This window comes from Podarcis muralis, chromosome 3, assembly GCF_964188315.1.
Source record: "Podarcis muralis chromosome 3, rPodMur119.hap1.1, whole genome shotgun sequence".
Lineage (NCBI taxonomy): Eukaryota > Metazoa > Chordata > Lepidosauria > Squamata > Lacertidae > Podarcis > Podarcis muralis.
In genome coordinates this window covers 80366371-80384548 of record NC_135657.1, presented here as the reverse complement: position 1 = coordinate 80384548, position 18178 = coordinate 80366371, and the positions used below count along the sequence as shown (strand labels likewise).

Here is an 18178-nt window from a genome sequence, read left to right as displayed (position 1 = left end):
GTAAATTGTCACTGTACTCTTCATTTATACTTCTTCCCTAGCCGAGCAAACGAGAAGCAGCATGGGAATTTTCAAGCCTCTAGCAGCAGCCAGCACATCAAATGCTGAAGCATAGCTTTGTGTCACCTCAGCTGACCTCAACAAAGTGCCACTCACTATTCTGTTTCTCTCTTATGCTTTTTCTGTATTTTGCTCTGTGGTGGTAAGCTTAAGTGTACTTCTCCATTTCTACCAGTGCAGGGACGCGGACTTATAAAAAATATTGGGGGGGCCCGGGAAAGCTCATGAATAATAAATAAGCTCATGAATATGCAAATAAAGTGGCGCCGCCTCCTCGTGAGCGAATAGGGGAGAGCGTGCTGCGCCTATTAATCAGCTCCAAAGGAAATTGGGTGGAGCTTTTGCTCGGGAGGGAGGGCAGGAGGCATGCAGCCCGCCCCTCCCTGTGCATTTTGGGCTGGGGGAGGGGCGGCGATGGCGCTCTGCTGGAGGGGCGCCGGAGATTATTGGGGGGGCGGAGCCCCCCCAAATGAATTTTTGAGGGGGCTCGGGCCCCCTCAAGCCCCATGGAGTCGGCGCCTATGTACCAGTGCTCAGAGATTAGGGGTCACAGTTCTTGTTGCTGTTGTTGTTTCTAGTCTAACCTACTTTGCATCCCTCTGGCTTAGTGACGGAAGTTTCTTCTCAGGCACACCTACTCCCAAAAAAGCTTAACTTGTTTTCAGCCTCCCAGAGACAGACATACACAAATTAAGATACAAATTAGAATTTCTTTAACTTGGCACTAGTCCAAAACAGAAATACTCAAAGCATCTTACAACAACCCAATAAAAACAAAACAATAATATTGCTCAAGGAATACAAACAAGTTCACAACTGTGACCCTTCAGTTGTAAGGGTGCAAAGATGTAGCAATATACCGTAATGGAAGCATTACAGACATCCCTCTAATTCACAGAGGATTGGCTAGTACCTTCTTTATGGTCATTCTGGGACTTTTTCCTTCTCCCATGCCAAAGGGGGGGGGAGGGTAAATGATCTTACCATTTTGAACCACTGTTTATGCTGGTTATTTTTTAATCACCTTGGTTTAGTCATCTCTCTAATTTTTAAGCTGCCACTTTATTTTATGATATTTCTGTTTTATTATTTATTTTAATTGTATTTTATTATTTCATTTGTGTATGATGCCCAAAGCACATGTTACTTGGCAACCCTTATATAAATATAGTAAATTTTAAAATTAAGTAGATGAGCCAACAGGAGTGTGATTGTTCACTAGGCTACTTGTAAAAGAAAAGGAAGTTGCCACACAGCAGATTTAAATGATATAGAAGTATACTGATACCCTAATCGCAAGAACTAGGTGAGTAATATGTTATTGTGAAATAGGAATTAAAACAAACAAATATGCACCTTCAGTACCATAATTTTATTCTAGTGACACTTGCTAACATCTGGAGCTAAAGGAAGGTGTCTCACATCTTTTCCCCCATACCAATACAGTGGTACCTCAGGTTACAAACACCTCGGGTTACAAACACTTCGGGTTACAGACTCTGCTAACCTGGAAGTAGTACCTCGGGTTGCAAACTTTGCCCCAGGATGAGAACAGAAATTGCGCGCTGGCGGCACAGCAGTAGCGGGAGGCCCCATTAACTAAAGTGGTACCTCAGGTTAAAAACAGTTTCAGGTTCAGAACGGACCTCTGGAACAAATTAAGTTCATAACCAGAGGTCTCTTAATTACACAGTCTCAAATGGCAATTTTAGGTCTTTAAAAAAGGACATTCTGTTTCAGTGCAGTTTCTTGGCTAACAGTGATGAAATATTGTGCAATCTGCTCTAAATGTGATCTCGTTACCATCATTACCAAGGGCCTGCTGCATAATTAGTAGGGAAGATTTAGGAAAGTAAGGGCTCTAATTGTTGCACTCATAGCTTAAAAACAGCTCCTGCAGTCATTAGAGGCACGCTGTCTTATTAAGTCAGCCACAGGAGCTGTCCACTGTATTAAGTTCTGAATTTTAAGAACAACTAGCTCACCAGCTATCCGAAGACAATACTCACACAGGGCTTATGTCAACAAATGTCTGGTCCATTCTCACCATCTAATTCTATGTGAACGTCTTTAAAGCCAGAAGAAAACAGCAGAACTTCAGTTGCTATAGGAGTAGCTATGAAAGAACAGCAATAGTAAAAGTGTGGCACGCATATATGTATGGAAGGATGTGAGAAAGGTCAGACCCCTAATTGCAGGAACATAAATGCTGTTTGCTATTTACAAACACCAGAATGCTACTTTAAACATTTGTATTGAACACCTCAGGGAATCTAAGATAAAACACAATTTAAGCGGACATTTAATGAATATTCTTGTAAAAGAAAATTATACCTGCCTTTTGAAGGAATAATATTCTGGTTTTCCTGCCTAATTTGCTTTAGATATTCATGCTGCTTAAATATTCATTTAAACACTGTAAATTTAAACAGGTAAATTTATGGAAACAGTGTCACACATTTACTCTAATATATTTTTGACAAACAGTGCTTCTATTTTTAGTGTTGGCATTTGTTTCCATTCTATTTTTGTTTAGGCTAGTTAGCAGCACATCGCCTATGTAGATCTAAGTAGGTAAACTATCAGACCTAGAATGAAATGTTATTTTTACCTGAAAATTTGTGCACCCTTTAATAAGCACTGTAAAACACTTGAAGCAAAAACCAGGGGTTACACTGATGAGTTATGCTTGAAGAAATGCAAAATGCAAAATGCCTCAAGGTCCCCTTCCTTATGGGTATTCTGTTAAAGGAATCTGGTGGTCGTGGATTCTGTCCGATGCCCTACTGTGGCTGGGGGCCATGGCACGACCGCTGGTGACATCAGGGGAGAGCTTATTTGCATCAACAGGCTCCCTCTACTGGTGGATAACCCCTGGTAGACTCGCCCCTCCCTGAGGGCGGAGTCAAATGCTGATGTTCTTCCAATGCCTAAGCCAATACCTCTCACATGCTGTAATCAATAAAGTTGTGGCCTTTTCTAGCCCATTAACCTTTAAATCTGTGTCCGTGTGTCTTTCTTATCCACAAGCATGGGGGGAGGGTCCTCGAATCGTAATTGGTGTGCTGGTTAGACTAATGCACCATGAGCCACATAGGTTTCAGTTTAAATATCACTGAGTTATGAAAAGCAGTTTATACATTACCCAGAATCAAATGGCAAAACTTCTTTATGACTGTCCCATCTTTAGACTGCAAGTTGGGAGGGACAGAAGAGATTCTCTACTACCTGCTAACGCCATGGAAAAAAACTCCCTCATGCAGAAATGGTACGTTAGTAAAAGGGATTCAGCACAGCTTTCTTGCTGGAATACTAATTATCTGACATGCAGAAAGTTTCTTTCCATGAGATAAGTATGCTAACATGCAACCTCAGCCCTATTGAAAAAGTACAATCCAGGAAAAGCCTAAACACTTGGTTCTGCTCCTTATACAAACTGACCTTTGTCACAGAAAATCTCTTCTGTCTGTAATATGTAGATGACAATACCAGTCTATCTTGCAGGGTTAATGTAAAAAGAGATTGAGAACTTATGCATAGTACTTCTGGTACTTTCTGTTTTTACTTCACATTTACAAAAGTAGCAGCATTATTTGGTTGGAGCAGTAATTTGACAAAAGCAAGAACATTAAGTAGTGCACTTTAGGACTAAATTTGATAGGGACAGGGTTTCTTCTTTTCAATATGTAAAGTAGCTAGACCAGGAAGCCTACACAGTAGATTAGCTATTATGACAATTATTTAACATATTATGGCACCAGCAACTACCTGGCAGCCCATTTATTCTCTCTAAAATTATACTGGCAGTATTCCAACATTTTATACTGTAAGTAACAGCAAAGGCCTTACAATGATCAAGACCTCTACTCCCCGGGCAGCCTAGTTTCTGCAGACCCCTTGTGGCCATCCCCGGCAGGAAAGATTTGTAAGAGATGGTGAATAGGTGACATACACGATATCCATCTTTAATGATTTGTATGAAGCATCTTTTTCAAAGAGCATCAGGACTGTGATGCTTGCAAACAAGATCTAAAGTCAGAGAGCTCATAAGGATTCATTCAAGGAGCAGCAGTCTACCATCAGGTCCCCATGCTGGACACTTATCATTCTGTCTTGTCCCTAGGTCCTGCCACTGAAGCCAGAAGATGGTGGTAGTGGTGGGACATAGTTTGCACTTCAAGAATGCAAAAGTAGTACAACACGTTGCACCGCACCAGTTGTTCTCTCAGCCTTGCCTCACTGTGAGCCTGACTTTACAGTTCAGATACATATCTGAACCAAACTTGTAGTTGTCAAGAGTTCAGCAATATGCAAGAACAGAGCACAGCATGCACTGCTCTCATTGCCAATGCATGGGCTAGATTCACTAACAAGCTCATCTTTTCTGAACCTCCTTTTGAGAACCTGTTTTTAACTGGCCTTTTAATAACTGTGAATGTTGCTACCTTTGTCAGTTTTGATTGTTTTGAGATAATATTTGTTTTTGTTTTTATAATAGTGTGAGGCACCTTGGTGAGCTATGCTTGCCCAAACTAATGCTGCAGATAAAATAATGAGGCAAGTGGCTAACTGCAAAAATCTGACTTAGTTGGTGTTACTAATGATGCGCTACTAATGATGCTACTCCACCTATTCTAAGTCTCCATGAAATAAAAATTAATCCACTTGATGATTGAATTACATATTATAAACACCCTAGAAGAGTTCAGAAATACAAGTTGTTGCTATCTATAGACAACCAAAGAACAGGAGAAGAGAAGTATTGAGCACTAGAAGCATACAGATCCCCCTGCTTGTTGGAGGAAATTGGAAGATTACACTACTGCAGTGTAAACACTATTTAAGACAATCTAGGCTTTTGTATGCCTGGACACAGGACAATGACTTTGGAATCAAAGTTTACTTAATCCCAAGGTCAACCAAATTAAAGTCTTATCAACAGATATGTCCTTCCAAATCTACAAAGTCTAAGCCATTTAGGGCTCCAAAGGCCACAACTAACACCATGCATTGCACCTAGAAGTACAGGAGTTCAGCAATGAAGGCTTCAAACCATATGTACCAATAGCAACTCACATGTAAACACTTTTCCAATGTAGAACTTATTGCCACAGTCTACTCTTAACATTGCCAGGTGGTGGGGATGGACAAACAGGCCAAACCCTACGCCAAAGGATAAATGGACATAAATCTGACATCAGGAATCACAAGACAGAGAAACCAGTAGGAGAACACTTCAATTTCCCAAAACATTCTATACAAGATATCAAGATAGCTGTCATATTACAAAAGAATTTCAGAAATAGACTGGAAAGAGAAGTTGCTGAGCTGCAACTTATTACCAAACTTAAAACCATTGAGAGACCTGGTATGAATAGAGACATTGGATTCTTATCTCATTATACACGATAAAGCTATTTTTAGCCATCTCACCCCTTGCTTTTTCCTGTAAGACCAATCGGAGTCATTAACAGTCATTAACAGGTTTACCACACCTATCAGCCAATCACCCATTCCTACCACCCTTCTGAGTAATACCCTTCCCCACCCTCTCAATATATATAAGAGTATGGTGACTTCTGTTTCAGTGCATCTGAAGAAGTGTGCATGCACACAAAAGCTCATACGAATAACAAACCTAGTTGGTGTCTAAGGTGCTACTGGAAGGAATTTTTTTATTTTGTTCCTTAAAGAATGCACTTGAGTTCTTTATACAAAACAGACAAGGGCCTTCTCTTAGTCTTGAAAGTTTTTCAAGAAAACAGATGTTTAAAGCTTGTACCAAGTTGAGATGTCACCCACTTCTGCCCCTACTTTCCTAAAATCGGGGAAATGCACCTGGACCCAGCTGCTCCATGCATGCTTCCACAGTTGTACACAGAAAGAAAGAACCTTCAAGTATTATTAGCAGGTGTACACTCACAGTTATCCATTAAAATATAACCATTGAGATTATGGCCTCTAAAGCAACTCTTCAAATTCTAAAAATGACAACTTGATTACTGGCATTTTAGTTGTTTAAAAAAAAAAAGGCTTCCCAGAAATTTTCTACTTAGGTTTTCTTCCTAGATGCCATACCTCATATTTATGAGGGACAGCCAAGTTTCCATTACAGCCTAAAGTGTCATGACTGAAACATGCCTTGAACCCCAAACACAAGGTACTTATATTGTCAAATTATCACTTTCAGTGGCACTCTCTTTCAATAATTCATGCAAGGAAGCTGCCCCTTCCATGCTAAACCAACATGAGAGCTACAAAAAGGAAGTATTGCTTAGTGCATGCGATTATTTAGTGCCTAATGCCTACATCAGCCAGGCTCCCTCGTCAGTAACCACTTGTTTAGCAAAGCTTCTCCTAAACCTCCTTATGCTGACCTTTCCTGCCAACTGCATTATTTCATGTATCAATCCTATGCCCTGCTTTTGGCTGGCAACCCGGATACTCCCTCTTCAGTTAGGATGGCTTCTCACACTACATTAAATACACTTGGCCCCAAGTGTACTTATTACTTTTAAGCCAATTTTTGGTCCCTTCTAGAAATCCATCATCTATGCACTGCAGCCACCTGTAGTGGAACCAATGTGAAAGGTAGTCTTGTGGGACGAAAATGTGAAACGCCATAATTAAAGATGGAAGGAGCACAGAACTACCAAACGAGATCAAGTGTTTTACAGGTGCCTCTGGATGAACACCGTGCTCCTGCATGCCACACAACACACAGGACCCCTTGCTTTGCAGGATCCTTATCTACGGAGGGCTAGTTGCCCGATTTCAGAGAATGGCAGGTTCTACCATTCTACCATTGTCATGCTTTACAGGGATGAATATTGCCCATTTATTCATGTGGAAGGAATTAATCACTGAGCTAGCTCCTGCTGGCAATGCCCATTCCATCTACTGAAGCGGTAGATGATATGGGCATCTCTATCCCCAACTTGCACACCAGAACTGTATCCTAGACTGCAGCTTGTTTACTTTCTTTCCAACTGAATTAAATTGCTGTATGTATTTCAGTTTAAGAGCCTTGTGTATGCATTTCATCCTTGCACTACCCCTTCCCAGCATGCCACAGTTAACCAAAGTTTCCTGTTATGTATGAATTGGGAAACTATGCTTCCCAAGACCGAAACAATATCCTGATATCCTGAATTATTCTGGTTTTCCAATTCAGACCCAACAGGAAACTAAGGCCATGCATCTAACTGTTTAGTAAGCTGAGACATACTCCAAAACAGGCCAACAAGTGCTTTCTAGAACTGCACAGCCCAAGCCTTGAGTCTACTTCTTGGTCACTCTTTCCTGTGACAAAGAATGAACCCAAGAACTGGGTTTCATGTATGGGACAAATGATGCCTCCTCAAATAATGGTTTGTACCTCTTGCCTCTAAAATTCTGACCTATATCAAATTAAACCTCTAAGGACCATCAATTAAATTACCTTTTGCAAATTTTCTCAATTTGTATAATTTATGGAGAGTTGCAAAATTCAGATTGGCTGTAAATAGAATTTAAATCTTGTTCCCAGGACTACCAGAAAGTCCTTCATAGATGGTGAATTTCAGCTACAATCCTAAGCACACCACCTAGGAAACAAGTCCTATGGAAAGCAGTGGAACTTACTTCAGGGTAAACACGCTTGGGATTGCAATTAGCTTCACAATCCGCTTAGAACATTAAAGTCCAGACCCGAGTCTAGCAAGCTTGTTGCTGTGCACATGGAGGTTTTTCCCCACTATAATCTTTTTAAAGCATCTCTCATACTGCTTCTAAAGATTTTATGAATTAGAAGTTTGAGAGTGTGTGTGAAAACAGTGTTGAGAAGCTACATGCACACACATATATGCTTTTCATTTGTATCTGGATGCAGACCAAAGAATACATTCTAGAATTTGGGGGGGGGGCACTCCCAGACCATGTCATTTCTGAAATTATGTTGACTAAACTGCTCCTTAATGTTTAAAATGCTCCTCAAACTGCAATTAACCTCCAAATTCCTCTTCCTCTTTCCTTCTTGCAGGCAGCATACAGAGAAAGAATGCAGATGATCATTCTCAAAGTGCTATCTGAATCACTGATATTATCTACTCATACTGCTCCAGTGGCCATCTCAATAATTTAGCCCTGTCCAAATATCTTACTAAGCAATTTCAATTCAGCATCTTAAAAAACAAAAACAAACCAACCAAAAAAAAACCTCCACACATTATTATTGATCACTCTGCCACCACCATTTGTAAATCTAGGGGCAACAAGCTTATGACTACTTCTGAAGATGAGTCAAGCAATCATTATCATGAAGATGACATGGTAAGCAACAAACAAGAAAACTGCTAAATCCTTCCTGCTACACTCCTCTCCAAGCAACAGCAGGAGCAACAAACCACAAACCTTGACTTACCATGATATCTGAACCAGTGCCCAAGGTTTGTTTCTCCCAAACAAGTCACAACCAGGAAGCCAGTAAGAAACCTTCACTCCAGATTGTGGTTTATTTGGAGAAAAACAAATCATGAGCACCAGTTTAGTCATCACAGAAAGCCAAGGCTCATAGTTTGTTGATTCCACTTGCAACAGGGGAAGAGAACAGTGGGAATGATTCAAAAGTGTGCACTAGCATGTTACTTGTTCACCACTTTTCTAATAGAAATTCAACAGGGATACATACTGTGGCTCTGTTTCCACACCAGGGCAAAAATGTGTGTCTTGGATCCACACTGCTAAAGAGTTTTCTATTTTGAGATATCTTAATGATGATCTGAACATATCACCCTTCAGACATCTAGGTTCTATTACTACGTACACAAAGGCACCCCGCTGCCTCTTGCCTTCCACTGTTCGGCACTGTTATGATGCCCGCTGGGGCACCTTCTCAACTCAGTGCCCAGTGCCAGCAAACTGGCCACGCTCCCCTAAATCCATCTCTGTCTGTCTTAGAGGGCAGTTTGGAAACTTCAGCTGGTGCAGATTCAGCAGCCAGATTGTTTACCAATGCAAGATGATCTGAACATATCACACCCATTCCAGCATAACCGCAGTGGCTTCTAATTATTTTGTGTTCTCGATTAAAGGGACTGGCTTTGACCTATAAAGCCTTATGTGGCTCAGGACCCCAATATTTTCCCCACATGAACCAGCATGGACACTGCATTCATCATGTGCTCCCTCTGAGGGAGCTGTGAACAGTGTTGACAGGCCTTCTCAATGGCAGATCCCCACTTATAGAATGCTTTCCTTAGGGAGGCATGCCAGGCATCATCATTACCTATCTTTAGGCACCAGGCAAAAACATTCCTTTTCCAACAGGCCTTTTATTTATCTGTAGTCTCCTTAAGTGGGGGTGTCCTCATCCTCCCTTTTTATATAAATATGAATACATTTTTAGCTTTTGCTCTGATTTTGCTTTATGTTGCTCTTAAACTATGTGCCATATTTTTGTAAGTTGCCTTCAGTTACTTTTTGGGGAAAAATAAAAGGGGGGGTCCACCTAGTTGAATTAATCGTGCTCATCCCCACAGTAAACCATTCATAAAATGCTAGCCTAACAGCCTATTTGCTTTGCTCTCATTTCTTTCCTCTACAAGGGAAGTGCTTATCTCTGGAGAGTTACTGTGGAAGTCCCAGTAGTGTGCCTTCTGTCACATGTACATTCATTCTATTATTTACTTGCCTTCTTCAGCACAACAGCCAGCAACCATTAAAATTCAACTTCTGAAGGACTGTTTTCTGAGAAACAGTTCCAAACCATGGAATGCAGAAACAAAAACTAGGACACACATAAAAAGTAGTAGAGGGTCACAAATTACTATATGCACACTTAGGACCATGCTTGTGTTTACTTTAAAAAGGTGGGGGAGGAATGCAAGTCTCAGATTTCCCATCACCACTCTAAGTTTAAACATGTCTGTCCCTTTCCCCAGTGGCATTGGTGCTTTTCTGAACTACCACATTCAGCCACTTTTAATAGCCCTAAGTCATATAGCATCTTTCCCCATATTTCTAATGTGGAAAGATGCTATATGACTTAGGACTATTAAAAAGACAGGTACCTTTAAAAAAGAAAAAAAACTTCACCTAGGTTGCGAAGCAGGTCTCTTGAGATGCTTCACTATCCATACTATAGCAGGACAGGTGTTGCTCAAGCATATAGAAATGGAAGACACCACATTCCACTTATCGGAGAATCTGGGTTTACATTCCCTTTGAAGTCAGGGCACTCACAATATCTTGAACCTCCCCACTCTGTCCCATATTCTGCTGCTCGTAAAAGCAGAACCAGGTAAGCCTCTTCAAAATAAGCATTTTAAGTCACATTTGCTCCTAGAGGCATCATACTTTTTCCCTCCCCACCTTTTTAATTAATACTACATTATTACACTTTGTAGCCAAGGCCATTATACATCAAACAACCTGGTATATCAAGAAAAAAAGGAAACAGGGGAAAGAGAAAAGCAAAGAAAAATGGCCTATGAAGGCAAAAATGAGCAGGATAACAAAACAAAACAAAAGAGGAGGGGACTAGTGACTAGATTACAATGAAAAATAAGATCATTTTACATTTTTGGGATCACAATGTAGACACATCATTCTGGGGTCTCAAGAGGCATCGACTGTGGCCCCATAAGCTCAGCAATGTGGTGGCTGGCCAAGATTTCTTAGCCCCTGTCCTATTTCACTATACTGTACTGTTCCCTGCTCCTTGCCACTGTGCACACCTGAACCCCCAATGGTGCTGCCACCTTACTGTTATTAGAAAAGCAGAGGCTACCTTTCTAGTTTCTCCCAATTTTGACTCCTGTGGCTTAAAGAGCAGTGTGCAAGCTCCGAGATCCCTAACACCAATATTATTCTCCAAATGCCTCTCCCCAGTCTTTCTCCTTTTTGCTATTATAAAACAGAGGAGTTTGTTCAAGAGCATACATAAATTTCCCCATAACTTGATTACAATTCTGCCTTGTGCTTCTTACTTCCAAAGGTAATCTCATTTCTCCAGAAGTATATTGCTCCCAATCCCAAAAACCGCATGGCCAACATCTACAGCAGTAACTGATTACATGAATCTTCAGTACATATATCTTAATTTATTTAATGCAGATGAAGTGGGAATATGTATCCCTGGGCCAACAGCATTGCCACTCACCCATCTCAGTATTTCTAAGGCTACACATCTAGGCATTATTACTCACATTTTTCACTGAATTCAGTAAAATTTCTTTCCAATTAAAAATCACAGCAGACATGTGTGAATGGTTGGGTGGGAGAAGCTTATTATCTTCACATATTAGGCCAAGAAGATTAGGGATGGAAACTTAGCAACTTCACATGTCACCATGTTTGCATGTTTATATGTTAAAAAGGTCATGACAATAAGGCTAGATGGAGTTGCTTAAAAGATTACATTATCCTGCCTTTTGGATTCCTAATATAATGTAGTTACCGTGAAATGTGGTCTGATAGTCAGACAATAGCCAAGAAAGGTTAAGTCCCAATGCATCAATCACTGCCTATAAGGTTGTCAGCTGGCAATTTCAATTACCTCTGTCTCTAAACAGATCTGCAGGTGCAAAAAGATAGGATGTGGTCACTATTTCTACTATGCCCCTGCTTTTCAGGTCCAATCTTTGAAGTTTTTAAACAATGACAGGCTAATCATTAAACTATGCAGCTTTTCTATACAAAGTGATTACATCAAGAGAGCTAAACAAAACCCAGTTGGATGCCACAGAGTAACAGTGCAATCCTATTCTGCTAAGTGAGGATAGGATTGCTACTGCATATTCTGCTGCACCCAGAGAAGGTGATGCTATGCCAGTGTAGTGAATTTACACCAGCATAACCCTATGCCAACCTAGCAGTTTGAAAGCACGTCAAAGAGCAAGTAGATAAATAGGTACCACTCCGGCGGGAAGGTAAACGGCGTTTCCGTGCACTGCTCTGGTTCGCCAGAAGCGGCTTAGTCATGCTGGCTGCATGACCCAGAAGCTGTACGCCGGCTCCCTCGGCCAATAAAGCGAGATGAGTGCCGCAACCCCAGAGTCGGCCACGACTGGACCTAATGGTCAGGGGTCCCTTTACCTTTAACCCTATGCTGCACAGAGAAAGTCTGGCTGGAGTCAGGGGCATGGTGAGAAGTGTTGTACTATTCCAGGAAAATACATAATTTAGTCTCACTTCTAGAGATTTCATAATGCTATCAGTACCACAAGAAAAGTTTGGATTCGATATCCCGCTTTATCACTACCCTAAGGAGTCTCAAAGCGGCTAACAATCTCCTTTCCCTTCCTCCCCCACAACAAACACTCTGTGAGGTGAGTGGGGCTGAGAGACTTCAGAGAAGTGTGACTGGCCCAAGGTCACCCAGCAGCTGCATGTGGAGGAGCTGGGAATCGAACCTAGTTCACCAGATTACGAGTCCAACACTCTTAACCACCACTAAGTCGATGGAGACCCAGAAATAGGCATACAAACCCCTATTTCCCTCACCCATCCCACATTAGAGAACAGAATGTGGCACAGGGAACAGCTGTAGCTCAGGAGCCAAGTGCATGCCTTACATGCAGGAGATCCCAGGTTTAAACCCTGCCATCTCCAGGTATGTCTACCTCAGAACTTGGAGAGTCACTGGCAGCCAGAGTGCACAGTATGGATTTAGAGCAGTTTCCCAAATGTGGGCCTCCAGCTGTTTTTGGACTACAATTCCCATCATCCCTGACCACTGGTCCTTCTAGCTAGGGATGATGGGAGCAGTAGTCCAAAAAAACTGCTGTAGACCCAAGTTTGGGAAACACTGCTCTAAATCCATACTGTCCACTCTGGCTGCCAGTGACTGCAAGTTTGGGAAACGCTGATTTAGAGAAACCAATGGTCCTGACTTGGCATAAGGCATCTTCCTATGTATCAGAAGTCCACTCCACAATAACTCAGAGCAGGGCTTTCAATGTGGCTGCCCCCTGTTCTGTCAAACAGCATTCCTGTCAATATGTAACAGACACTCTCTATCTGCACTTTCCAGGGAAAAAATTTGAAGTCATTTTTTGTTCCGACAAGCTTTCCCAGCTGGATGAATGGGTCTCTGCTTTGTATTGTTTTTAATTTCATGTTCTGCTATTTTCTATGCTGTTTTAGCCATTCTTATCATATTTTCTACATAGCCTTGTGATATTTGTGGAAGACAGATAACCATAATAACAAAAATATTATAATAATTAATAATAATATACTTATATGAGCCCTAGCAAATGAATACCAATCACATAACAAGCATGGCACAAGTTTTATGTTATTCTGCCCAAAGAATCAAAACACACACAGGTCCCACTATCCAAACACTTGTTATTGAAACATTCACATGTTATTGAAACATTTACATGAGGAATTAGTACCCAAACCTCATTATACACACCACAGATTCAGATATCCAAACAGCCAGACTTATGTGTAGTACTGTAAACAAATAAGCAGCCTTATGTTTTGCTGGTTTGCAGCAGGTGTTTCACCAGAAACCATGGTGGGAAGTGGGAGAGATCAGACAAATAAAAGCATTTTCCAGAGGGTTGTCCTGGGTTTCCCAGTTTTGTTTTTGTTTTTTGTTTTGTTTATCATTTTGGGGTCAGAATTCCATGGTCGGAATGCATGATAAATTTCTCCCATAGGAATCAATGGCAATCATCTTCTCATTATAAGAACGCTCACCTAACAAACGATTCCTGGAGAATGCATTGTGTTCAGATAGTGAGACCTGCTTGGATACAAATGTACATCTGGAAAACTTTGTGTACAGTGCTCTCTTTCTATCACAGCTCATTACTTAAAGGAAGGGCCTGCACAAATAGCTATGCAAAATCAACAATAAAGAAGGAAGTGCAGAGTCATAACCCTTATCCATCTCAGCAACAAAATGTTTTGCCCTGAGAAGCTTGTGCTCTACAGATCCTACCTCCTTCGGGCCTATAGAGTGTGGCAAGTGTGAATGGAAGGGGACACATTTAAGCATGACATTGTCCCTCTTAAAAGAGTTATCTGCAGTCTGCCACCAGCTGCCAAGGCATCTGAACTCCTGACCCTGTACTAGAACTTGTGGCTGCAGGTGTGTGTGCTTGCTTGTCCTCCTAACCCAGCCTTCATTAACCTGGTGCCCCCCAAATGTCTTGGACCACAGCTCCCATCAGTCCCAGCCAGCAGTTACAGAATGCACCTGTGCAATGTGCACCGGAAGATGTAACAGGGCCCTGTGATGTCATCATGGTATCCCTTCCATTCACATATATTGTTGGTGACTTCTCTGTGTGGGTTCTATGGCAGTACTGATGAGCAGCTTCATTACGGATGGGTGATGGGAGGAGTCCCTAGAGACATTGTGGTGAAGGCTGATTTCTGTGGACCTTCTCATTTCTACTGGTGTTGTTTAGGTTTCTATTTTGCTGTGTTCAGTACAGAGGATCAGAACTCCTCTGTCCTTTGCTGCTCGCAGTATTTAGGATTACAAACTGTAATATGAGGGCCATAAAGTAGGATTAGATGGCCCAACCATGGTCTAGCCATTTTGACTACCACTCCCTGCAATATAGAATGAAGGCCAAATGAGTGCAGAATGAAGATCTAACACAATTAAGGATGGCTGCACAAAATAACACAACTAAGAGCACTACAGCGATTTCATTTGGGATGAGTGGTGCATGTGACATACTTTAAAATTTTCATCTTTCCTACCCTTCATTAATGATACACAATGGAACCATTACAATGAACAAGAATCATTCAGTTTTGCCATGATCAAACCAACCTCTCTGTAGAGATAATCTCCACATTACAGCAACTCAAGTCAACATCCACCCTCATCTAAACTCATTTGCCCAAAGCATGGCCAGAATACTTTTGCAGTTTCCAAGTAGTCACAGGCCTTCCATTCTCTGATACATGCACCTATCCTAAAACCTGAAGGTCAAAATGAAACAAAATAAGGTGACTAAGTCATTTCTGAGGTGTTATATTGCTACAATAAAAAGTTCATTTTTTAAGCACTTCATTTAATTCTTATGGCAGAAGAAACCGATTACCCAGAGGGCAATGGACCCCAGGAGCACAGAACCACACAGATTCCCTAGCCCTCCACACGCGAACCGCTTATATAAAAAGATGCTTACAGTCCAGGTGTTTTTTCTTGGGCCCCATCACTTCATGTGTGGTTGCTTTGCAGACGGCTCTAGCTACAGCTGATCCTGTAACGCTGTACTGAGCAGCTGCGATGCGATCTGTCAGCGTCTGACCCGACATCTTCGGCTAATTCTAGGGCTGCTACCACTTCTACAAGGGGGGGGGGGGAGAGAAAAACAACTGAGGGGAGGATAATCTTTTTTAAAAGGATATATATATATGCACAATTATTTAACTAGCAAAAGCTGATTTCTAAATCCTGGCTCATTCCAGGTTCCCTCCTTCCTCCCATGCCACCTCCTCTGTTGTGTAAGTGTTTGCATTGCAACTATTCTTGGGGGCATTGTAGACGAAACAGAAATATGCCCACATAATAATACTGTATATGAATTCTGAGGGTGAGTGTGTGTGGGGGAGGTCCTTTCCTTTCCCTTGCCTGCCTCCCTTGAGTATGATGGCGGTTCCTGCAAACCACTATGTATCTCATCTCTCTTGTTTATGGGGGGTGGGGAATAAATGAAGCTTTCTCCCTCCCCTCCCCGCAACCTCACAGAAGATCTCCCAGCCCTGGGCCTTCCTGACAGAGCCCCAAGAGGGCCCAGGGACTGAATTATCTAGCCAGTCTCCGACACGGCCCTGTCCCCACCGCTCCCTCCTGCTGCTGGCGGGGCTTCTTACTGCAGCAACGGGATTCTCTCGCCTTCCTCCCTGCGTTTCTACCTCTCTCTCTCTGGTGGGAGATTATCATATCATTGCGCCATGTTATGCCCTCTCGGTGCCTTTCCCCCAGCCAGCTCTGTCTTGAAGACAACCGCAGGCCGCCGGTTCCCAATCCCAAACCACCCAACCCCGGCGATCTCTCACACCCCGCAGCCCCCCGCCTCTTCCCCCTACCCTCTCCAAGCCGCTTGTCTCCTTCTCCTCGCCCTCTGCAATGCAACCCTCCCCTTTTTCCAGGGGGGGGGGGGAGAGGAACGACAGCGGAGGCGGCGGCGGCGTTTGGCTAGTAGTCTTGCATATATGCATCTCTCCCTCCCTCCCTCCCGTCCCCCCACCTCGCCTCGGGGATTACCAAGCAGCGCCCAGCCAGGCCTGCTCGCCCCGTCCCCTCCCCGGAGAATGTGGAAGTGCCCGAGGCGGCAGCAGGAGCAGCAGCAGCAGCAGCAGACCTGTCAGTGCGTCCGCGTCCTTCTGGCGACTGCCGCGCCTCTGCTCTGCCCCTCGCGGTGCTGCTGGCGCTGCCTCCTGCTCGCGAGGAGGCCACGGTCTCTCCTCCTCCGCTTGCGCCCCCCCTCCACCCAACACGCTAACCTCTCTCGCCCCCGCCCGCTCGCAGCTGCGCCGAGCCCCCCTCCGTCCGCACCGGCGGCCCCCTTTGCTCCAGAGCGCGGGAAAGGCGCGCCCTGGGCGCACACGCCGCGCCCTCAGGTGCAGGGAGAGCAGGGATGCGCTAAGGCCGGAGCGGGTGCCGGGGGAGCTCTCCACGCCCGCCGCCGCCGCCACCGCCGCTATTTCTAGCCTAATCCCCGGTCGCCTAATCCCCGGTTGCGGCCACAAACCTTCCCTGTGGTGCCACTGCTAGGATGCATGTATGCGTGCAATACGCAACCCCCGACGCGCTCTCTCTCTCGCGTGTGTGTGTGTGTCTGCGCGCGCGCACACACACCTCGCTCCCTCCTTGCCTTTTCTCGCCGGCTCTTCTTGCTCGTTCCTCACGGGGCCTCGCAGGTTTGTGGCTTCTTCGGAGTCAGGTGACTCGGAGCAGACGAAGCGGACAGCCCTCTAGGGGGCCGTAAGAACCGGATAAGGCCTTCCCCCCCAACACCCCCCGCGCTCTTAAAAGGGACACCCCTCGCGGACCGCGCGGTGGGAATCTCCCCGCCTTGGAAAAAACCGCGCGCCCAGTCGTGGGAAGGGCAGCTGCTGACTGTTGAGAAACCGGGGTGGCGGCGCCCCCCTTCCTTCCCCACCACCAGCCCAATAGTTTTACTATATACGTACATCGGTATACACCTGTATTTTTGTTTGGGGGTACCTTTCCCTTCAAATATGTGAAAATATAGCAAGATCTCTCCCCTTTGGACTGTATTATTTCTAATTAAGTTAGCATATTATCAAACCGTTTTGTAAAGAGCCAAAGGAACACAAGTGAACAGCACAAGCAACGCTGACACCAAACCCTACATATAGTAAGTAAAATAGAAACATCACCACCCAACCCCAACCCCCCCATCTCCCCCCCCACCTCTTTCCCCCTTTTCTTCCTAATGTCTCAACAAATGAAAATGATTTGTAAAAAAAAGTTACATGGGGGAAATACGAAAGAGACATTGCACACACTTTTGTAAATCAAGAAAATCTTTAATAAAATAAAAATAAAGAGCTAATATCTGATTTGCCTGACTCTACCAGGCTCCTTCACATTTCATCTTCTCTGTTGCCATTACAGATAAACATTATTAGCTGTTTAACCAAATGGATAAACAATGAACATAAAGCTGCAGTTCTAAGTATGCTGCCTGCTATAAGACTCATTGAGCTCAATGGGAATCGCTTCAGACTGGGCAAAGGAGCTTAGAATGGCGCTGCAGGTATGTTCATAAATAGTTCTCATATAAAGCAGCTCCAAATTATAACTTCCAGTGCAACTATAAATGCTTTCTAGCCACTTAAGTTGTACTTCAAATTGTATTATAATAATGACAGAGTTCCTCATTATTTTCAAACGTCTTTGCTTTTGTAATCATCTGCAATTGTAGTTAAACTCAGAAAATTGCCGTATTTTAAGAACTCAGAAACTGAAATTGCACTATCATGATGCTATATTTCATCTTTCCCCGTAATGACAAATTGAGCAGCAATAAGAGCTCGTAAGTCATGAGTGAAGCAGTGCTGTGGAAGGGGGGCATGTTGGAAAGATATGGATGCATCTCATTAGTCATGTTATTAAATAGACCTGAGTCAG

At 43.3% G+C, this 18178-nt stretch overlaps 1 protein-coding gene across 2 annotated transcripts in view; it reads right to left on the bottom strand.

The window, feature by feature from the left end:
- The window catches only part of SNAP91 (synaptosome associated protein 91), a 66482-nt gene extending 49613 nt beyond the window's left edge, over nucleotides 1-16869 (bottom strand). For both annotated transcript variants that reach the window (XR_013392297.1, XM_077926183.1), the window contains exons 1-2: nucleotides 16773-16869; nucleotides 15204-15363 (exon numbers count right to left, since the gene is read on the bottom strand). Coding sequence is in view for 1 of the 2 variants with exons in the window: in XM_077926183.1 (XP_077782309.1) it covers nucleotides 15204-15333 (130 nt within the window). In the remaining variant the exon portion in view is untranslated. The remainder of the gene's footprint in view (nucleotides 1-15203; nucleotides 15364-16772) is intronic.
- Nucleotides 16870-18178: the final 1309 nt, after the last annotated feature.